We start from the raw sequence: 23,922 nt of genomic DNA, 5'->3' as shown, positions 1-23,922 counted from the left end.
TCTGGCACAGATGCTTTGCTTTTAGAGACACAGGAGAAAAGCAGACAGTGACATCTACAGAGCAGGTTGCTTTAGTGACATTTTCTGGAGAGGCAAAAGACAATGGGAAAAATCTAAGGTCAGAGATTTGGCACTGGAGTCCTGCACAACAAAATCTATTTGCCAGCAGGATCCTAGGACAGAAAAATGGGAGTCCTAATCTGTCTGTTCATACTGTGGTCTGCAAAGCTTGCAGCTCACTGGATTTCAGCCTGAGACTGAGTTCATTTCTTCTTGTGCAGTTTAGGCATGTATTAAGTAGCCTAGCTTTTGGCACTTGAAACAATCAAGTTGAAACAATCACTTGAAGCAATCTGAGTACCAGAACAATTTTTCTAGTGGAAAGATATGTTCACTGAAATCTTCATCAATTTCAGACAAGGTAGCTGGAAGAGGAAAAATTTTACTCTGTTACTCTGAATGGAAGCCATGAAAGTGGAAGTTATATGCCTGTTTTCTGGAATTGGGTACTGACCCTCAGTTGTATCTCTCTGCTTAGGTGGAGCTGACAGAAAAGGTATCAGAGAGAGATCTCAGCTGAGCTGCTCTGGATGGCCATGTATTTGTAGACTAACCCTAGCAAAAGAAGCCAAACGAAAAGAACCACTTCAAGTGGCCTTGCTGGAATTTATCCAAAGCTCATCACAGAAGCAGAGATTATACATCACTTTAAACGTAAAATGTGTGATTCTGCTATGTATATTTAACACACCATAAAGATCCACAGACAGGTAATGCTACATAAGTAGTAAAATATTTATAACCAGGATGCTGTGAAAACAAGTGATCTCGATGATGAAAATGGCTGAATGGTAGGTGTCAAAAGCTGGTAATCAGTGGTAAGGAGTTGGAGTTGGAGGCCTATCATTGTAGGTATCAGTCAAAGTCCAATATTGGGCCCAGTATCAGTGTCTTCAGTGAAGGGGCAGATGCCTCCTCAGCATGTCCACTGATTACTCTGAGCTGGGAGGAGTGGCTGACACCCAAGTGCTGTGCAGCCCTTCAGAGGGTCCTCAACAGGCAGGAGAGATGGGCAGAGAGGAACATTCTGACATTCAGCAAGGGCAAACGCTGGATCCTGCACATGGGGAGAAACCACTCCATGCACCAGCACAGACTGGGGCTGACCTGCTCTGTGGATAAGGACCTGGGGATCCCGGTGGACAAGTTGTCCATGAGCCTGCAGTGTGTCTGTGTGGCCAAGAAGGCCAATGGTGTCCTGGGGTGCATCAGGAAGAGCACTGCCAGCAGCTCAAGGGAGGTGATCCTGCCCTCTGCTCAGCCCTGTGAGGCTCATCTGGAGTGCTGTGTCCAGTTCTGGGCTCCTCAGCGCAACAAGGACATGGAGCTCTGGGAATGGGGCCAGGGGAGGGGTACAAAGATGGTTAAGGGACTGCAACATCTCTCTTCTGAGGAAAGGCTGAGGGAGTTGGGCCTGTTCAGCCTCAAGAAAAGAGAACTGAGAGGGGATCTCATCAGTGCAAGTATCTGCAGGGAGGATGCCAAGAGGATGGAGCCAGGCTCTTCTTGGGGGTGCTGAGCAGTAGGACAAGGGGCAATGGGCAGAAACTGATGCACAGGAAGTTTCACCTGCACAGGAAAAACTTCTTTACATGCACTGGAATAGATTGCCCAGAGACACTGTGGAGTCTCTGTCACTGGAGAAAGACTAAAAACTGTCTGGACACAATCCTGTGCCATGTGCTTTGGGATGACCCAGCCTGAGAAGGGATATTGGACCAGATGACCCACAATGGTCACTTTTAACCTGAACTGTTCACGTGATTCCCTGATCCCGTGATTCTGTGATGATGCTGAGTTTTATATTCACACTTTCCTAGAATTTGTTTTCCTGATTTTTTGCTGCAAGATTCCCATACCAGTTTTCTTGTGACTTACAAAAGACAAAACAAACTTTCTACATAGTGGCAGCTACAGCCTATGTTACTTGAGTTTGTTCTGGTGCAGAAATTGCCTGGAGGAAGTATTGTTTCCTGATGTGAATTTATCAGCTGAAAAACAACATGGGAACTGGATGTACCATTGTTATGCAATAGACTGTTCTGCCTTAGAACAGAATCCTTTCTTCACTTCTGTATTTGTTCTGTGTTACTGAATGGAAATATGAAGTCTGAAGTATTCTTGAACTTGTTCATTCATTTAAAGGAAAATGAAGGGATATGTGCCTTCATATACCTCCTGAAAGAGATGTCTCAGCTTTTTAAAATAGTGTTGTATTTACCTCCATGGACAGTTCATGTGAGGCAGGACAACCCTTCTGCCCTAATCTGTCACAGCTTGTAAGGACTGCGGATTTTTCTTTTATCATATCTTTGCATGTAACCTGTCATTCCTGTGGTGTTTCATCCATTACAGATTTACCATGATATGAATTCTTTGCAGAGCTGTTTGCTACCTCTATTGAAGGAGCTACAGTTTGCAGTTTATCTGAACATCTTTGCTCTGCAAAAGTGTTTCCCAAATTATCCTCCATTAGACTTATCTATCTGAATATTACTACACATCTATGCATTTATCCAGGAAAATGAAAATCAGTACTTCATCTATACCTAGTTATTTTAAATAAGGCATGTAAGACAGAGTGCATTGGTTTTTTTACGAAATAGAAGACACGGAATTGAAAATTTCCTTTGATGAATTTGGAGTTTGCCCTTTTTTGTATAAATATATTGGAGTTTGCCTTTTCCGTATAAATATATGTTTAAATCTCCCTTTTTGAACAACCACTACATTTTGTCATATTTGGAGTGAGAGAATAGATGGACTATTTTGGTGTGAAAAGTACCTATAGGTCAGATAATATGATTCAGCAATGCTGATTTAAAAGCAGAAATCAAAAGACTGATTCTCAAGCAGTTAGAGTACCAGTTATTATCTCTAAAAAACACATTCATGTTGGACAGGGATTTTTCCCTTGAATTTTCTCATTCACTATTTCAGATGGCCTATTATTTTTTAAAATTTCTTTTAGATAGCCACAGAACAGCAAACATGTACCACTGGCATCAGTTGAAACATCATGTCAGCAGACTTGTGGCAGTACCACAAATTCCCAGTTGAACTGAAACTATTAGCAACCTTAATTCTGTCAACTTTTATGTGATCAAGTAGGAAGGATTTATTCTTTCCTAAGGCAATTACTCACACAGATTGTGGGAATTATCTTATGTTGTTCTGACCTCTACTGGAGAGAAGAACAAAAGCACACGCAATTTTAGGGTTTTTTTTTTATGAGGCAAGTGGAAGAGAAAAAGAAAAAAGTACTTTTTACATCACTGTAAGCTTTAAATCAACTTCTTATTATGAATACACGTAATAGATTAGTACATATCTGATGGCCCATATCAGTGTGAAGCTAATGTTTAGGTATTCATATGCTTAGATGCTCACTTATTAGTAGCTCCTAGTTCAATTTAGAGCAGCTTTGCAGTGGGAGCCTCACAAATGGATAAAAATTCTAAGCAACATCAAAATGTTCACATGTAGTTCAGGACATGATGTAGCCAGTAAACTTCACAACATAAAATGTTTGAAATAAAGAAGTGCCTAGGCAGATGACTTTTTTTTAATAAGTTACATTCAACTTAAATTCAGAAATTAATAAACTGAAAACACCAGGCAATTTTCTGCAGTGAATGAATGTGAATGATGGTTATGATCTCTTTATCTCTATTTTTAAGTGATAGAGTGGATAGGGTAGAAGCTAAACTAAAAGTCCACAGTTAGCAGGGAAAAAAGGCAAAGAGCAAGATTTCAGCAGAGAGAGAAAGACAAGAATTGAGGGACAGTTTCATCAAATTCATATATTGACAAGGGAAAATGTCTTATTTGTCATATTTTTCTTTCTTCAGTTAAAACTGGGTAACTACTGAGACAAACTATTTCCTAGTTCAAGCACTCTGGAATAGAAAAATACAGAAAGCATTTTACCAGCCAAATTTAATTAGGGTGAGAAAAACCTTCAAGTAAAGAGACAAGGTAAAAGTGGGATTCAAAGAGTTAATGAGTGCCTTTTAGAAAGGAGTAGAGTCCTGTCAGGGATACCATATAAACTTTAAAAGTAAATATAGCCATCTTAGGTTCACTCAATAAAGCCTAAAAAGCCATACATACAACTAGTAACATTCTGCAAAATTGCATATGGAACTGAGTACAGAATAATGACATAAACCCATATATTAAGTAAGCAAATATCATTTTAGCCTCTGACTTGATTAAAGCAAAAAATGGGGACTTCTCTCATCTGTACATCAGAACAGGAATGGAATTATGGAGCCCATGTGTAAAAGAAGTCCTACAGCCAGAAAAAGACTGCCTGGCTGGTCTGCACTTTCAACAGCACTGGTTAAACACAGAACCTCTCCTCCTGCCTCAGCCATGGCATGACCAGCACATCCCAGCATATTACCTCTAGTATAATACACATGCCTAGCACACAGGGATTGCCAGTTTCACAGAAAGAGCATGCATATGTTTCATGAACTGAGAGGATATGCAGACGTGCTGTGCCTTTTCTGTCACAGATATGGGGCATAAAGGAGCAGCAGCTGCAGGTCTGGAAAAGGGTGACAAGCCTCTCAAGCAAGCAGATAGTGCGGCAATTAAAAAAAATAAAAAAGAACCTGCTTCTGCTATTTCAGATTGAGTAATGGGACATAGCTGGACTGGCTTGTCACCAGGGAAGTGAAGTTACAGCCACCACCACAGTGCTGCGCAGAAAAGGGAAAGTCACTTTCCTCTTCTCATCAGTTTCTGTCTGCTCTTCAGTGATCCTGCTGCAGCCTTCCATGGAAGAATTACTAAAATCCTGGCTCACAGGGAATCCAAGCCAGAGATCAAGCCAAGGTTAGAGGCATCTCCTTACTAACAATGGTAAGTTTGTCTCTCTGCTGAAAGATCATGCAGGAGACAGCCCAGAGATTTAAGTCCTCCTTGATTTGAGGAGATATTTAGAAGATGAGGGCCTACCACCAGCTGGGGGCTATGTACAAGTCATGAATGGGACGGGACTGCTGTGGAACGTGTCTCGAGCTGTTTATTTTTTAGCATCAGTCTCATTACATGGTTATGACAATGGGAAGATGCCAGCAGCTTACATCCAGGCAACAGACCAAGAACTTAATGTTACAACTTACTTTAAAAGCTTTTTGACCAGTCACACAAAGTAAAAGCATATTGACAGTAGTTCTATCCAACCACTATAAGCACAAGCACCTTTGGTTAAAACAATACTTGTTTATTTCAAATACAATACTTGCTTGTAAACCTCAAGATACAATGCACAGAGCTCCATTATTAAGCTTAGAACTTCCTAATATCTCACCAGATATACTTTTCTGCAACTCAGGGAATTATTCTGCCCAAGCATTAATACACAGACCACTGTTTTATTTATCCTTTCTTTCTACTTCTTGTATAATTTTTTCTGCTGACAAATCTTATAGCTATTGCTTAGCTCTAATCACCATCCTGCTGTCCCTGAGGTTTACCTTTTGCTATGTGCCCAAAACCGTCTGATTTTAATGAATCCCACAAGGGCCCACAGCTTGCTGATCAGGATTCCCAGTGTCTTCAGCATCCTGATGGATGGGAGGGAATGGATGGGGTAGAGAGGATGATGCCTGAAGATTTTTTGCTTTCTATAAATGTTTTATCTATTTGTACCTTTGTTGATTTTTTCTTTATATATAGCTGTATAATTTTTAACACTTTCATGCGCTTTAGAGGTTACTCTTTCTCACACATTTTGCCGTCTTCTTGAAAATCTGTTTAGTCTTATTTTCAAGAAAAGAATTTCTAACAAGCACACCCAGTTTTGCACCAGCACTTAGGAGACATAATAAAATATGGCTTTATGTTACTACCCCTTGGAGCCTTTCCAGTAGGGCGGGTCCAAGTGTAGGTTGCCAGGACCATCTTCTATTGGATGTACCTGCTAGATATACTAATTAATTGAACTCATTAAAAGTGTGGGAATCCAATACTGTGCATGGACATACAGCTCTGGTTTTTGCACTTCAAAGCTTTCATTAAAGAACTGCTCATTATATTACTACTTCAATATTGTTTGGAAAGCTTTTCTTTTGATTCCAGGCAACAGGAAGCTGCCTGGACAATGTGCCTGAATGACAGGTTTTTGATTGGCTCTAGGAGGCAATACTGAAATAGAATAGGAGACCAGATTTGTACACACAACATGCTTTGGGACTTAGGACATTAGCTGTAGATAGATAGATAGATTAGATAGATAGATAGATAGATAGATAGATAGATAGATAGATAGATAGATAGATAGATAGATAGATAGACAGATTTACATCTAGTCCTGCCTGGTGATGAAAGCAGCATCATGTTATACAGGCAGATGGTGGGCACCAAAATTCTCTGAAAGCTGTTATTTATAGTAAATTGTCAGCCTGCCCTGGAGTGTCTCACTTTCAATATATTTTGTGCCACTTTCCTCTGTTTCTGGAAACAACAGAATATTTGCTTTCCACTGCGCAGCAAAGTTCATTTGAGGATAGGAAGCACCAAGTGCCAAGAAGCTTATTCTGGTAGATAATATTAGAGAGCATAGTTTACAAACTGAGAATTCCCATCTGCATGAAGCACACAAGAGCAGCAGTGGCACAGGAGAACTGTCAGTCTGCTTTTACATGGTAGTACTTAGGTTGGTATTGACAGTAAGAAACTGCTTTTTAAAAAATAACCAAAACAGACACTTCTGTATTTTTAATCTAGTCACAGCTGGAACACAGATTATTTATGGACCTTCAGCATCATTGTTCCATGTGGTCATCAGAGACACTGGAAGGTGCCAGAATGTTGCAATACACTGGCAACCAGAACACACCTTTAAAATTGTATAAGAGATTTTAGAGTCTCTCAGTCCTAGGTAGGTATTTACACATTAACAACTTTAAAAATACAGTTGCATGCCTCAAAACACTGTCAAGGCCACAGAAGGAATATGCCATAAGGTAGACCACCGCAACAGGAACTTGAGACAAAAAAATATGACGAAGTACTAATTCCAGGCCCAGGGAGGTGAGATCTGCTTATCACATTATGGCTGACATATCTGGACAAAAATTCCCAGTGTGGCAAACTGTGGGAAAGGAAGCAACTGCTCATACGCGTACCACACCAAGTTATGAGAACAGCATCTGCTACTGCCACATGGATACTCGAAACTTGGAATGTAAAAGGTGAAAAATCCCCCGTAGAACAGTTCTTTTATCCCACAACTGAGAAGCCCAGGGTTAAGAAGAACCAGTGGGATGCCCATGGATCTGTGGGTGCTGACTATCTTCAGCTTGATCTCTCTGTCTTTCTCTCTCTCTCTCCATCTCCACCCCCACCACCTCTCTTCTATAAATTTTTATGTTTCTACCTCACATTTAGAGTTAGATAAAATTCGTATCCTCACTTTATTCTGTGATTCTGTGATATTATTTATTTTAACATACAGTCTTGTTTGCACTTTAATTCAGGCAGAGGCATTTCTCACTAATCAGACCATAACAATCAGCTCATCAGGCTTACCAGCTTTTGGAGGAAATATATTTAGTGTATTAAATATGGGTCCTTTAAACAGGTGAGTGTGACTTGCAGACTCTCTAAAATTATTTTTTATCCAAAATATCTGGACCTGTGGCTCTATCTGCAGAGCAGTTATTAGGTGATTTAATTAAAAAAAAGTTTTGAAATAGCACATTTACTTTCAGCTAGCATGGAATTAATCTCATGTTAATTTCAAGGAAATATTGCTACGCATTTTCAGATTGTTACTTTACTTTACATAAGTGATGGCTTAGATTGATATCTTCTTTGTAGAGATTATTCGTGCTTTGAGCAAGAGCTGGCCTTCATACACTGAGAGCTTAAGAAATTATTTTACAATATTTTTCCTTTAATTATTATTGCATATCATTTTTTTATCTTTCTTCTACTAATTTTTCCAGGTCTTAAAAATTATTTTTATTTATTTATGTTTAAAAATCCAAGAGTTATTCCCTATAAGTGATGCAACCTAATTATCCCAATCTTCTGTTAGCCACTTCTCTCTCTTTTGGATAGCTCATTGCATGAAAATAATTTTTACTTTGTGCATCAGTCACTTGAGATAACTGCATGTAACATTTTATAGCCAGAAAGTTCAATACTTTAAAATTATAATTTTGATTGATAAAATTGTTATTGATTTAAAACTATTGACTCTAAGAATTATGGAAATTAAATATTTCCACTATAACTGTTATAACTGATGTGATATTTTGAGACAACTGGTTATAACTATTATTGATAGAAAATTACAAAATTTATTTTTTCTTATCTATTTCCAAGAAAGAGACAGAAAAAATGTTCTTGATCTATTTTTTTTATTAAGTTCTTCACAATGGGTTAAGAATGTGAAATATTAAAAGTTGTGGAAATATTAACAGATTTGGGGAGCTGGCAAGGACACAGACAAAGGAGTCAAGTGATGAGCATTATTTACTGAACATATTAGTTGTGGATGACACCAATGTACACATATAAGAATGGATCAAAGTGGAAAATCAACAACAAGTATTGGAAATTCTCTTTGCTTTTGCAATTTCCAAACTAAATCACATATATTTTTTAAAATTTACATACCTGTGTATTAAGAGCAAAGAGTATTATGTGAAAATGCATCAAGCATTTCAAAAAAAAAGTTAATGACCAAATCAAGCCTCAAAGTGTGTAATACTATTCTTCATTATTATATTACTAACATTCCAACAGATGTGATTCATAACGTCCGATGACTATGCATTGCAACTGTGATATTACATCTCAAAAGACAGCAACATACTCTGATGTCATATATTAGCTCCTTTCTTTAAATTTTCATGCTAAGCAGAATAAAATAATAAGACCTTTGAAGTGCAGATCAGTACAGTCAGCTGTTCCCCAGACAGGGAACATTATATTTATTCCTACCTTGAATTACCATTAATGCCAAGTATCTTCCAGCTTTTTACACTATTATAAAACTTTCAATATAATGTAAGTACAAGCAAAACCAGAGAATGTTTACACCCAAATATGATACTGGTAGTGTTTTGCATCCTAAAATTAGCAACATTTCCATGTTGTACTGAAATAAAAGCGTCACAAAATAGAGTGCTGAAATAAGTTTACTTTTAAGTACCAAAGAATAAAAATAAATATCTCATTTGCAATCACAGAACAACATCTAGCTTTGCAATTGTTATTCATATTGGCTATTACATGCTCATCTCTTCATATACATGTATTTTATGAGAACACTTTGACCGTTGAAAATCAGTACAGCATACAGATCTGACAGAAAGCTTCTCAGAACAACTTCAGCTGGTGAATTCTTTGCTGTGTCTCTCTACTGTTCACAATATGAAGCAATCACACAGAATGAAATACTAAAACCACTAACAATGAGAAAGCCTTTAACATACCCAGAAAATTTTCACTCCTTACAGAAAAAGGAATAGTTATTAAGGCTGTATATGTGATCTAAATATCCCTCTATATTTTAGGGAACTGGACTGCATTAAAAGTACTTTAAACTCTAATTTACTCCAACACTTCTTGAAAAACTCCCCAAATTGTAATATATCTTTAAACTTTTTTCACCTGTTCTATAAAAAATCATCTATTTTCTGAGGAATAGCCAGAGATTTCTTATTACGAAATGCTAACAAACAATGAAATAAAATCTCTGTGTAAATCAATATTTCAGGATAGATAAAGCCCAGCTTATAGGAAAAAAGTTTTTCTTAAAAGCATGAAAACATTGCCATACTAGGTCCCCAGTTAGCTTCAGTAAGAAAACAGGCAACCTTTTTTTCTGGGCTAGAGACATATGCAGTTTAAAAATAAATCCTATTAGAAAATTTACTAATTAATATACAGTTTGAATGACTGTACTTTTTCCATTAGTTTGAAGTTCATAGATGAGAAACATGAAACAACTTACACTGCACTTATCTGTACTCTCTCTGACTTAAAATATGAGACTCACAGCATACCAGTTGCAGATACATCTAGTATCTGCTCATAGAAGCAGTTCAACAGCCAAGTATAAAGTGAACTTTCTTCTGGTTAATCCTTCCAGTCTCTGGCAATTGACTTAAAGACTGCTTGAGCTGGAAGTTGTATCCAGATCACTGTGGTTTATAGGGATACATACTATAACAGACTATGCAGAGGGGCTTTGTAAGCCTTTTTTTCATAAGATCCACAATCTAATTATGTGATGTCACAGACTTGTTTTATAGTAGGATATGTGGTTATATGGTTATGATTTTTTTACTACACAAAATAAATCTCTGTTATACAGAAGGTCCTCAATGGAATTACATTTATTTTTTGAATGACAGTAAGTATATTAATTTTTTGTTATTAAGCTTGTGAGTCTTAAAATAATTATTAAGACTAATATTCCAAGAAAGGAAATAAGATCAGAACAAAAAAAAAAAACCTATACTATTGGATTAGGTAACATCAACTTGCCCCTGGGCTTATATCTATCCTGCGTTTCCACAAGACCTGTCAGGAAAATAACCTGTTCCACTTTGGGCTACATAGAGACCAATATAGGTATCCAGTCATAAATTCACAGAGAAGATTATGCAGTACATATTCTTATGAAATGTTAACTGTCTCTATACTACTAGGGTATTTAAGAGAAATTAATCAATAATTGTCTTACCTTCATTCCCCAAGTATGTTTTCCTGCACAGGAGATACTCCTTTACCACTCTGATTTTTAAAATTTATTTATAGTATTTAAGAATGTGACAAAACTATTACTAGCTGAAAGTGGTAGTGTCATAGAAGTTAAATTTTCTTCATAGTTACAGGTTTCCTTTTCCTTTTTAACACTTTTACAGAGACTTTAGATGGAATCATGCAGATTTCCCTAGTTTTACTCCTAGTTTCCCCATATACAATCTGAAATCTTTGGCTAAGCATATTTGAACTTCAGAGGACAAGATATATGCAGGGTTTAATTGATTCTCATAAACTATACAAAGCTGTGCTTTCAGTGAAATGTTCTTCTAAGAAAAAGGAAAATATATTAGGAACAATATTTCAAGCTTTTAAGAAAAGTCAGGTGAATACAAATTGTTTTTTAATTCTAACAAGTATCCCCAAGAAAAATCTGTAATTTTAGCAATTTATTGATACAGGCAACACATTTTCACAATGCCTTCAAATGCAAGAAGACATATGCCATGTTTTCTTCTGAAGCTCCCATGCTGCAGGAAACTGAAGCACATGGGTTACTTCTATGCACATGAAGATTTGCAACAAACATATTAAGGTTCTGCTCTTACAGGAGTGTGTTTGGGTTTAGGACCATGTTCTAGCCTTCAGTGCCTTACTATAGTGCCTTACTATTTTCTCATCTGTACATGGGAGGGCCCCTGGGCATTCCTGCCTGTATTCCTGGGAGGCATGGATTTCCAGGTGGATAGCCTGGCACTCCAGGCCTTCTGGGCCCTGGTGGCCTTGTCACAGCTATGGATGGTGGAGGAAGGTTTCCTCCTCGGCTCTGTGGAGGATAGTGGCCATTCAGGACAGGGCCAGGATGCTGGAGTGTCTGTGAGAAGCTGGCTTCTTGTGGCTGGCCTGTTGTCTTTGATCCATTGCCATCCTGTCCTTTCTTGCTGTCTGAAATGTGTTTGGAGGACAGAATTAACAAATGATCATGCAAGCCTGAAGCACCCTGAAATCCAGAGCTGCCTGACTATCCTAGAGTGCAGTCAAAACCCTGGGCCTCCCCTGCCCAAACCTGGGGTAATACGCCTTCATGACCTTTGTGCTCTATTTTCCATCTATTTTTTTCTGCAAGGTTCCCATGGGGGTATGCAAGCAATTTCTGAAGATGCACTTAGGTATTGTCTATCAATGGTGATGAAGGCAGTGATGAAGACATGGCTCTTCCAAAGACATTCATGTTTCACCTGGGTTTTCCTCCTAGGCTTGAGGCAGTTTAGTGGCTGTAGGGCATATGTGCATGATAAGGGAAAAGAGACAGCCAGCAAAATCCCTTAGGACAGACTGACACCCACCTGCACCAGCCAAGCATTCTGATAAGAGTTGCTTACTGTGTTCTTACTATATCTTCTTCAGGTGAACCTGGCACAGGCGGCAAATGCCTTCCTGCGAAGTTCTAGGTCAATAAAATGCAACAGGAGGGTAGAAGATGTAGACTTTGACTGGTGTATGATAGATAAGAAGGATCACTGACACTTAGACCAGGCTTTAATTGCCTTTTTTCAACAGGGCTGTGACTTCCAGCTCATTATAGTTCAGATTTTTACTTTAGTGTTGGCAGGTATGGAATAATCTTGCAATATTTCTTAAACAAGCCAACGAAGGAAATAGGCTAATACTTGTGATTCAGCGTTGTGAGGATGATTAGAGCAGAGGAAGCAGTCAAGGCAGTGAGGAAGTCTAGGATCACACACACATGAGTTACCCATCACGAGACATTCAAACCAATTCTTACCTTTGTTTGCAGTGGATTCATCTTGCTTGTCTCCTTTAGGTTTTGCTGGTGGTGGTTCTGTCTCAAACGGATTTTCCTCTTGTTCATTTGATTTTTGTGCCTTTTGTTTATTTCTTCTTTTATTTTCTTCTGCTTGCTGATGACAGGGAAAGAGAGATGGCATTTCTTAGTGACCCAAACAGTCTCTCTAATATTTAGTAAAATACAAAAAATTGTTAATTCTCTATTCTTACACTTTGTAACTTCTTTTTAAGTTCCAAGTTAGCTTCCTTGTAGGATTTGGATGTTGCGTTGAGATAATAAATGCTCAGGCTAAATTGTAAAAACAATAGTTTCTTGTTAGACAAGGATTTAAATGTAAAGACTCAGAACATTCCTTTAGCAACCATTACAGTTGTGATAATATCAGGTTTGTATCTTTTTCTCATTTATTGTGCTTAATATTGTACTAATATTTTGACAATGAATTATGTGCTTCCTTACATTATGAAGAAGGCACTGTTATTTCTGGGGGGAAAATGAAAGAAAATATTCTATTCATTAATATTATACGTTCAATCCTATAGTATTTAAGAAAGATGTTTCATTAAATAGTGCTTAACTATGAAATTACATCTATAGAATAACTTATAAAAGCTAATTCTCATGACATACTGTAAAAATGAGTAAATCATATTTATGAAAACTTCTGAAAAATATTGTAAGCAATCTGAAATACTGTCAAGAAAACAACTAAAATAATAGTCCCTTTTTTTCCCCAGTCATTACTTCTTTATTCTGCTAAGAAAAAACATAAGAACATTTTCATTTTTTAGGGTATGGAATTACTATTGTGACAACTTTATGAAATTAATAGTTTTCACTATCCTGATTTAATAAAAAAAATCTGCTATGAAGTCTTTAATTGACATAAGCAGTAAATAATTAACCAGCATAAGCTGTTTCCTCTGCTTTGCCTGTTTTGCCTTGTATTTTCCCTCTTTTTTTCTTTTTATTTTTAAATACCTGTCCTTAACCTTTGCAGCTGAGGGTTAAAATAGAATATGGAGTTAAGAGAACCTTGGCAAAATTTCATCTCAATATTTCATATTGCTCATATAAAATCTTTTGTAATTTCTCTTGTTTTCCATAATGTCTACATTTACTTGCAGTTCTGCAATGCAAGATTAAATCCCAGTGGATCTTTGTATTAAATTAAATTTTAGTTCAGCAGTATATTAATACCCAATATAATAACCCGATCAAGCAGGTTACAATGCCTTGGTGAAATAGGACTCAATACAATCTCTAAGAGCAAATATTCCAGGGCCATTTTTCTTTACCAATTACTGAGTTACTCACAAAAACCTCTACTAGCCTTATTTCACAAAGCCTCCAAAACCCTATCTCACACCCCTATCTCAATAATATAGAATACAGTCTTTATCAGTTAAAGGCACTGAAGATCATATTCACTGAAAGTTACTGAGTATAACTCTGCTACATGATGTTCATGTTTCTATTGAACTTGCTAAGGACTTGTGCTGTTCTGCAAACTGGACAAGCTGATAAATGTCAAGACATTAAAAATTCCCTATGGGCCTTCTGCATTTTAACAGTTTTCTATCTTTTCTGGCAGGAGCAGCATTTTTTAAAAGTATAACTGAAGCAAAAAGAAAGCCATTGAACAAAAAGAGATATCAACCTTTCTGCAAGTGCACATCAAGTATGTGCAAAGACTCGTGAATTGTTCAAGTCCCACATCACTGCCGAATCAGCACTGCATTTCTTAGATATTCAGACAGTGATGATTCAGAGTGAAAGAAACTTATCAGACCTTAGATACAGCAAGCATTGAGTTAATATTCTGTACGTACACCATCAGCAATATAAAGGGTAGGATAAGTCCAGGGTTAGAGGCATAACCAAATACCTTCCCAAACCAGGAAGGAAAGTCGTGCTCCAGAGTTTCTGATATGACTTCAAACATTCTAGTCTTCCCACTATTAAACAGAAAAGTTGAAAATATCACGTACAAACATTACAGCAACTATGAATATATAAGTTAATCACATCACATCAAACCTGGAAAAAAGATAATATGGTATGTTAACATTATTTAAAACTTTACACTCTGAAGGGAATATTGTCTAAAGCAGTATTTATGTATTCTAAGAGAGAAAAAGGACACCAAAATTCTTATTGTATGCTAAAAGATTTTGCCAGGTTACTACACGAAGTATTCCTCAGTAAATCAATGTATGAGTTATAGACTCCTTATCATCAACCAACAAAAAAAGAATTATTTGTGCTCTATGAAGACATGGGGGAAAAAATTTCAAATCCTCTTTTTTTACGTTTGACAAGCAAATAGTTGTCTGCTTGCAATTGTTTTTTGTTCCACCTAATTCTCCTTTCTCTTTGATGTGTACCAATGCTACACAAGTCAGGGCTGTGTTTCAGGATATTTTCATTGTTGTTGCAGCAATATAGTTACCTTCATAGATAATTGTGTCAGCTTATTTATAAATGTATTTTCTCCCTAGACTATTTTCCTTCTAAAGTGTATCAATAGATGTTCTGAAAATCCCTTTCTGTTTATTTTGCCTTTTTCTGTGCCTCGTGCCACAGAAGTTTGTCATTTTTAACCTGGACAAGACTGGAAAAATGGGTCTCTGTGTATCAATTCTAATTAGTAGTTTTACTTAATTGTAGGAATTATCACCAAAATGCTATGTGATTGTCCAGTCATTGAAGATTTCTGTCACTGCTTTTCAGATAAGGTAAAGAATTTCTTACAAATGGGTCTTTTTCTTAATTCATTCTCAATGTTTACACTCCCTTTCAAGTAAAATAAAAATTTTCAAGGTAGAATTCTTCAGACCTGTCCTTTCTCTCTATTTGCCCTGCCCAAGCACAGTAGATGAGAAATTCCATCTTCTGCTCTCCTCATGTTCTTCAGCATGCACAAAGCTTTTTCTACTGCACTATTGCTAGCTTTGTCCTGTCTTCCCTACTCTTGGCAGGTCTCTGTTGAATTGTGTGTGTTGCTTTATTTATTTATTTATAAATAATATATATTTATTCACTAGTTATTCTACTGTAGCATTACTTATACCTAGTCTGAATGAACCTTCGTCAGTTTCAAGTGCCGCCATCAAAAATTATATTGAAGGTTTCGCTTTTTGATGAAGAACAACATATCTCTGCACGTGACAGAGAAAAAGTGGTAAGCATTTTCCTTCTCATTGTGAAGAGTAATCTCACCATTTAGTTAATACCCAATTCAATAACTGCTGCTACTCAGATCTGACCTCAAATATTTCCCTCAATATTTTTTTGCTAAGACTCAAAACAAAAAAATCTTAATTTGTACCTCTTGTTTTGTTGTAAATTCTTCTTTAAATTCAAACAGTTTTCTGTGTCATCAGAATTTTTGTCATATCATGTGATTCTCCTATTTAGGTACCTGTGACTATTGCAATGGCAAGCTGTCATTTTGCCTTTCGCCAATTTAATGTGGTGAGACTTCTGCTCCATTACAAAGTTCCATGGGGATCATACAGCTGTCATTTTAGTCACAACAGTAATATATTATTTAAACCTTTAATTGCAACCAGAGTGCCTCTTTTATGGTTCTCCCACTCTTGCTTTGTTAATATTTTGCTGAAAAACAAAGGAAGACTTAAATTTTTTATTTCTTATCTTTTCTGTTGTCATGTGATACAACACATTATATTGTATCCCATGTTATGTGGCAGGTAATGATTAAAATTATACTAGTCTTTCCAGGTACTGTGCACAGGAGAAAGTGTGGCAAAGTCTAAACTATCTTGAATACAAGATGTGTTTGCAGGGTAGGCCTAGGCGTTTAGAAAAAGTCCATGACTATGGAGGCTTTGAAGACTTTAAAAACAAATTTAGCTTCACAATGGTAGTACAGACACATGAAATTCTGTGAGCTGGAGAGAATCGAGGCATTCAAAGACTGAATCACAGTACATTTATCACCCTCATGAATTCTGATCTGCCCTTTGTACAGGGCATATATTTCCTAAAAGCCATCTCTTTCAAACACAACAGGTCACTGCTCTACACCATCAGAATAATTTTTCTTCAGTGCAGCAGTAATAATATTTTTTTTCATTGAATTTGACAACAAGTTTTTCTGTTCTACACCTCAGATAAAACTTTTTAAAGAATCAGTCAGTTTTCAAGGATTCCCACTTCAGGAATTTTCCACAATGAGAAATACATCACAATTAAACACTCATCATATCAAGTGCTGATGCTTATTATAGAGGCAGTTTTTCATTACTGCATCATTCACTGTGATGTATGGAAGCAGTTCATTACAACAATTGCAAAAGATGGAAATAAAATGCAGAGAACCTGAAAGGACCACAGTCAAAAGATGGTGGAATTGAGACAATGGTGTACACAGCAGGCAGTGTGGAGAGAAAGAGGATGAAAAGCAACATGGCCATGTAGAAGTTATTGGATCTGGAAGCTTTGAAGACCCGTTCTTGGGGGACATTGCAGCACATCACTGCCCAGCACTGCAGATACATCGATGTGTGGAGGCGGAACACATTGATTGCTGGGAGACATGGAGCATAAAAAGATCCCATCCTAGAAGAGAAGCAAACAAATAAAATAACCACTATGTTATAGGATTTCCATCTTTCCAGGTATGCCACACATTCTGTCTGTCACTGTGTTTTGCACACTGTGCACTCAGAAATTCATATAGCCAACTTTATGGGGTTTTTTAATTGGTCTTTGCTCTTTTTTAAAAAAGATTGAAGGTGTATGTAGACAATTATCTGTATGAACTTTTTGTTTCAAAGTCCTTTTTCTCTGCAAATCAAATGAGGATTTCATGAAATGTTATTCGCTCTTAAGTTTCCAGGTAGCATCTTGCTTGTGTCATGTAAAAAAATGGATGGCCACAAAACTAGGTATTACCAATTTCTACATCTGTGTATAAACAAAATAATTGCATTCATAATTAAGTCTTTTTATTGATATACTAGCACTTTCTTTGGAAGGATATTTTTTCTTAATTGACATTTATTTTAAATACTGATGCCAGGGTTATTTAGGCTTCATGCCAACAATCTGTTTATTGACTCTGTTAAATATGTTTTTTTTTCCTTATTATGAATGGTTGCATGGTTATGACACTGAAAAGTTGGCACATTTTTATTTTTATCACACCTTGTTTCTTGTGTTATGCTGACTGAAGAACAGCTAAGTTCATTTTCTTGGCCAAATGGTACAGACTACAAGAGATTGGGAACCTGCTTCTTCCTTAATCTTATCAACTCAGTGCAAAATCCTGATATACGTGGTCTAATAATCTCAGTCCGTAACTAGTTTTGAATTGCTCCAACTAATTGCAGTGTACCAGTCTTTGGTACATGCATCAAATTAAAGAAATAGGATCAAATTCTATCAAATTAAAGTAATATGATATGATCAGGATTCCAGAAAAAGCCTTCCCAGATTCAGATAAATCCCATCATCCTGCAGATACAACATGTTTTGCCACACCTACCAGATCATGCCTTGGTTAAAAATCAGTCCCAGGACATTTCCACTAATATCAAACTCAGAATATGATGGCTGAAAGAAATTATACAGATGTTTTCATTAGGTTTACACAAAGGGTTTTAAAATTAGTTAGAGTAGATGAAAACTCTCACTTTGAAGAGTAGCAGCACATTGGCATCATGTTAAAAAGTCTCTCGCTGCAACTTATCAGTGAATGATGAAATAAATTATATAGTTCAAGGCTACAAGGTCGTCTTTAATATAGTTTGCAGCACTTTACTGAAGATCTTTCTGACATTTGTTCAGAGGCAGGTGCTAATTGAAAATTTTAAATCATTCTGGGTACTGGGTAAATCTTAAAACAACAATTCAGAAAATTTCCATTGGAGTCGCCACTGGTTGTCAGAATATTTTATCCTCCAGTATAGCACCAGCAGTGAAATTTAATGTGAGGAATGTGATTTAATTGATTTAATACCCAATTGAACTCTTGCACTATTTTTCTTTTTTTCTCATATTTCAGCTATTGTAGTTTTATTGAAGTTTTCCTTTTAACATTGATAGAGGTTATCAATAATTTTCCTTTTTTAACATTAATATCTTATTTATAATTTGAATGCCTGATTCTAATTTTTCCTTTAAGATTCAGAACTTTAAGAACTTCATGCGGACTCATTATCTCTTTCTTTGCTGCAGAAAGCCTTGTATTATACATTTTATCTCCAGTGTGAGAAATAAAAATCTCACAAAAATCATTTAGTCTTTTACTTCTGAACTAATACTTTGACCCTTCATTCTCGTTTTTCAAATCTTTAATCACTTACCCATCTCTCCTTTTACCTTAATTATTGATTTTTTATTTATGAATATTTCCAGTTGTAACCATTGAATACTGAATTTAAGCAACAATTGAAAGGCAGCACATGTTACTTTGTGTTCATATGGACCAGATCAAAACTTTCTGCTAAGAAATTGGTGGCTTTAAACTTTTTATACCTGAATGTCAGTTTCAAAGATATTACTTACACATTTATAAATGTTTTTATATAATTATCCACCATAGCAGGTTTCCTGCATGATTCATCATAATGACGGACAAAAAGACCATGAGTAATGCATATATTCCAGTTAATAATTATGTCGATAACTGATAGAGGGTAAGAGGGGTATGAGATACAAAAATAATGATTCCCTTATGGCTGAAAGAAGACAAAAAGATTCTACTGAAGTCTTCAATTAAAGCCACAATTTTGACTTGCACTGTGCTGTGCTATTAGAATATTTGAAGTTCCTGCACTTTCTGTGTAATTTTGTGCCTATACACATATATTTATGTTTTCAGTGAATTGACATATTTATGTCACATGTATTTATGAAGTTGCTAAAATAAGGGCAAAAATTAAATAGATGACTAATGTTACAGTTGAAAAGCAGTTGACTAAAGAAATCTGTATAGGCTAGAAAGAATATCAAAAGAAACTTGGAGATATTAATAAGATCATACAGAATGAAATAACAAACAACTGCTTTTTGTAACATAGGTGCTAGCAATAGCATATTAAATAATTTGAAATCAAATTTTTAAACAAATAAAAAGAAGGTCTTCTCACAAAACATGCAGGTTAATCTCTGGAATTCTTCACCAGTGGACATCTTGATCACCAAAAATATTTTTCTTGTAGCAAAAGGCTGAAAATTAATGGATATATATCCATGGCCACTAACCACAGAGAGATAAGTATAGCTACTTCCTAAGGAAGGTTTTCAAAGGAGCTATTTCCAGAAATTCAGTGATTTCCAGTTTCAACTTCCGCTTCCATCTGTTGTTTCAGGCAGCTTACTGTATCTGGGGACCACAATGGACCAGACCATTACAGACATTCCTATATACTGCCAAATAAAAATGTCAATTATAAAATGGCTTCAGGATCCCCTACAAGCAGATATATTGCTGTCAGTTTTTCTACTCATGCTATATTCAAACACTTTCATTTGATTTTGATATCGCAACAGCTATTACCTGTTTGACCACAACCTGACTATCTGGTAGATTTTGTCGCCATCCCTACACTAGTCCAGTTAGAAGGTAAAACCTAGAAATAATGCTGAAATTTCATGGGAGTCAGCAAGTAAGTATGATATTGCTGCACCAGAGACAAGAGTTTTTTTAACAGAAAACATGAAAATTTTCACTTCCTCTGGAAAACTGGGATTTCCCAAGATGCAGTTCTTAGCAATGCAAGAAATTTTTTATGTGTATGAAGATAAAATTTTGATGAAAGAAGGTGAAATTTGCAGCTATGATGACTGCTTATGCAGAGGTACCCTTGATAGTCTTAAATTCCATAGCTCTTTTCTGTACTTCTCAGTAAGCACAAAAGAGGCTTCAGGAGCTTCACAAGCTTTTACAATACCATGACTACTACTTAAAAGATGAAAAACAGCTTTTCAGACCCCTGAAAGGATAAGTAGCTGGCAAATTTAACTTGGATCAGGTCAGTGTGAGACTGCAACTCTCAACTTCCAAGTGAAGAATTCTATGTCTGCTTATGTTATGGGCCTTACTAACTTTACATCAGCTAAACTAATTCCAATAAAAAAAAAAAATATATCTATATATAGAGAGTAATACTTCTAGAACAGGATCTTTCATATTTTTCTCCACAAGAACTATGTGCTTGAAGAACCTATCCAATCAATGAGACTATATTCTGTAAAATGTCCAAATAGTGAATGTGTGAAAAATGTGTGTTCTTAAAACAATATATATTTCCTCTTACAAAATAAAATAAATTAAAGAAGTCTGAAGTTACCAAAGTCTAAAGAAGAAAAGTATTAAGACGTAAAATGCGAGAAAAACTAACACCATGTAGTGTAGGGATTTTTAAGTTGGTGTATCTAGCTGAAAGTTACTCTGTAGAATTGAAAGGAAAATGAACTTCATTACTAAATTGCGAAGTGATGGAGAGCAAAGATATTTAAAATCAGATACTTACAAATCCATACTCCAAATCCCAGCACCAGCAATAATTGAAAAACCTAACAAAAACAGCTCTCAAGAAATCGCCGATTAGAATTGTGATGTATGTCGTCATCATGTCGGAGACTGTCAGCCGCACAAATTCCTGTTAGAGCAATATCCTTTTTTAAGAATACATTTAAGAAATTGATAGTTACTATAATAATTAAGTACTGTAGTAGATCCATAATTGTGCTTATCCTGCTTCAACATGGACAAAAGTCTTAACTTTTCTACTTCCACTGATTCTGTAATGTGCCAGAACTACTGCCCCTAATTTTCTAGAGTTCTTAAACTGCTTTTGACCCCTTTGACTTTGAGAAGATTAAAAAAAAAAAAAAAGCTAATGGCCTCTTTCTCAAGGAGTTTCAATGTCCAGTGGATATGGAGCAGAAGGAAGAAACTCCTAATGCAAATCCTCATGCCTCTATTTTTATTTTAGGCTTTCTTTATTTCACTAACACCTGCTGTAACAGGCCTTACCCCAACAGCCCAGAAAGCTAATACTCTCCCTGATATGAAATTAAGGGTAAAATTGTTTCATTTATGAGATTTTGGTGTTCTTTGATTCTTATTCAACATCAGTGAAAAGTGAGGGGATGATTTTTATCCCTATATGGTCCCTGCTGGTGATTTATTCATTTGGGAAGACAGATTGTCAGAGTGATGGAGAAACAACAAAATTGATTCAATAGTGAATTTGAAGTCATGGACAAATCAACAATAATGAAGTAGGATCAAATAGAGGGAAAAGACATGTTAGAAAATTGTTTGGAAACCACATTTTATGCTAGTGAGTCAATAAGAATGAATGTTCAACTGAATCAAATCAAATATTTGAGCAGATTTTCTACTAAACTTTTATTGTTCTTTGGCATTATTTTGCTTGGCTAAAGACAGAAATGCCTTCTCAAAAGCATACTGTTGTAAGAGCTACCTTACACACATGTCCCTTTTGAGCTACTCCTTTATTTTTTTTAAATTAGTAGACAAGCAAGGCAAAGACAGCATCAGGAAGAGAAAAATAAATTAAGAGGATAGAGGAAAGGAGAAGGAAAAAATAAATGCTTTCAATTCTGTCAACAGAAGAAAGAATTTCCTGTTAGACAGAATTCAAAGAAAATAAAATAATTTCTAAAAAACTTTTAGTTCAAGAGAAATTCCCACATCTGTTTCTTCTCATATTTTCTCATGTAAATGACACTTGTTAGCCAAAAGAGGATTTAGATATCATATCTTGTAAGAGATTTTATTACTTATTTTCAGATCTGAGCTCCAAGAAGCGACATTACCTGTCCTACCATTGTTTCCCAACATGGCCCTCTGGGGACATCAGCAGGATCCACCTGTATTGGAGGAGCAGTTGAATTCTCTGGAATAGTACCATTGTACAGACTGGCTTCCCATATTGTCATGTTATATTTCACTATCTTTTCTTCTTCCAACTAAATAAAGAAATAAATCGGGGGGGGGGGGGGGGGGGGAGGGGTTGGAAAATCAACATGAGTTTGTTACTAACCCTCAAGCTTGTCTATTCAAAATTCCCATTACTAGCTTAGGTAAATGTAATTTGCAGAACAGAAATAAAAGAATGCCTTTCACTGATATGTCTGGGACTGACTGGAGTGCCTCAATGTAGCCCTGAACATATCAAACATAGTGAAGGGAAGTAAATATCTTGCCTTGAGGTTGATTTCATCCATTAGGGCAATAATGAAAGTGTAGAGATTGCCAAGAAAAAGAGCAAAGATTCTTCCCAGCTGCCATCTTAGAGCTATTCGAGGGTGATAATTTTCCAGAGAACTGATTACATCAAATAAAGTTGGACAGAACATTCCTAAAAGTGACATAACCGTGTTCACCTGTGGAGGGGGAAAAAACTTTACAGTGAAATGTCAGAGACACATTCTTCTATTAAATCTGATTTGGGTGAAAACTGTATTTCTATTACTACTTTTTATTGGTATTTGATTTTAAAAACCAAAATACACTGATTATCACAAGCTGATGAAATCCACACACCATCCTATTGCTACTAATTTCCCCCTTCCATGACACACTAGACAAATGTATCTGAATTGTGTTCTGACAGAACCAGGAACTGCTGATATGGAGAGGGGGATAAAAAGTTTACAGCATTAAAGAAAGAGAAGGGGAGTCAGAGAGAAACAGGTCTTTTCCACAAAGTCATCAGCATCCCTTTATTATGCTGTGAACTTCAGGAACACGTGACAAAAAATATATTTACCCTGGATTTCTCTACCGCATATAAACTGTGTTCAATCCCTTAATGAATCTAGTATAATGAAATTTTCTACAAAAGCAGCTTAATATTTTCATGAAGAATGTCAATTTATAGATATTGCTTCTTGCCTTGCATGTAGGAGTTGCACTTCTGTTTACTCAGTTTTACATGGGACTTTTTTCTGATCAAATCCTCAGTTTTTATATTAATGATGCAAACATAAGAAAATTTGATCTATAGAATAAGAAAAATGTGTGAGTTTCACTCAGAAGCCAAAGATATTTATGCAATTAATCATTAATATCCAATCAAGGAGAATGTTCTGTACTAACAAATATGTTAATTACCTGTCAAAAGGAACATTTTGTAGCCAAATAATGTCAGTATTGTTTTACCCATCTGCTTTAGAGACACACCTCCTTCAAATCTTAGTTCTTTCATCTTAGAAGTATATTCTTATTACAGAAAAAGAAAGCAAAACTATGAATATAAAGACAAATGTTACCTACTTTCTAGATTACATCATAACCTAATATAACA

The 23,922-nt window shown here is 36.0% G+C and overlaps 1 protein-coding gene across 1 annotated transcript in view; it reads right to left on the bottom strand.

The window, feature by feature from the left end:
• Window positions 1-11,114: 11,114 nt before the first annotated feature.
• TMC1 (transmembrane channel like 1) overlaps window positions 11,115-23,922 on the bottom strand; it is a 116,573-nt gene continuing 103,765 nt past the window's right edge. The window contains exons 14-22 of the mRNA XM_030258416.4: window positions 22,820-22,999; window positions 22,430-22,582; window positions 21,115-21,243; window positions 18,123-18,190; window positions 16,955-17,194; window positions 14,440-14,565; window positions 12,817-12,895; window positions 12,584-12,719; window positions 11,115-11,742 (exon numbers count right to left, since the gene is read on the bottom strand). Coding sequence (XP_030114276.4) covers window positions 11,474-11,742; window positions 12,584-12,719; window positions 12,817-12,895; window positions 14,440-14,565; window positions 16,955-17,194; window positions 18,123-18,190; window positions 21,115-21,243; window positions 22,430-22,582; window positions 22,820-22,999 — 1,380 coding nt within the window. The 3' untranslated portion in view covers window positions 11,115-11,473. The remainder of the gene's footprint in view (window positions 11,743-12,583; window positions 12,720-12,816; window positions 12,896-14,439; window positions 14,566-16,954; window positions 17,195-18,122; window positions 18,191-21,114; window positions 21,244-22,429; window positions 22,583-22,819; window positions 23,000-23,922) is intronic.

This window comes from Taeniopygia guttata, chromosome Z (genome assembly GCF_048771995.1).
Source record: "Taeniopygia guttata chromosome Z, bTaeGut7.mat, whole genome shotgun sequence".
NCBI classification, from domain to species: Eukaryota; Metazoa; Chordata; class Aves; order Passeriformes; family Estrildidae; genus Taeniopygia; species Taeniopygia guttata.
The sequence above is the reverse complement of the archived record's forward strand: the minus strand, read 5'-3'. Positions and strand labels throughout refer to the sequence as shown.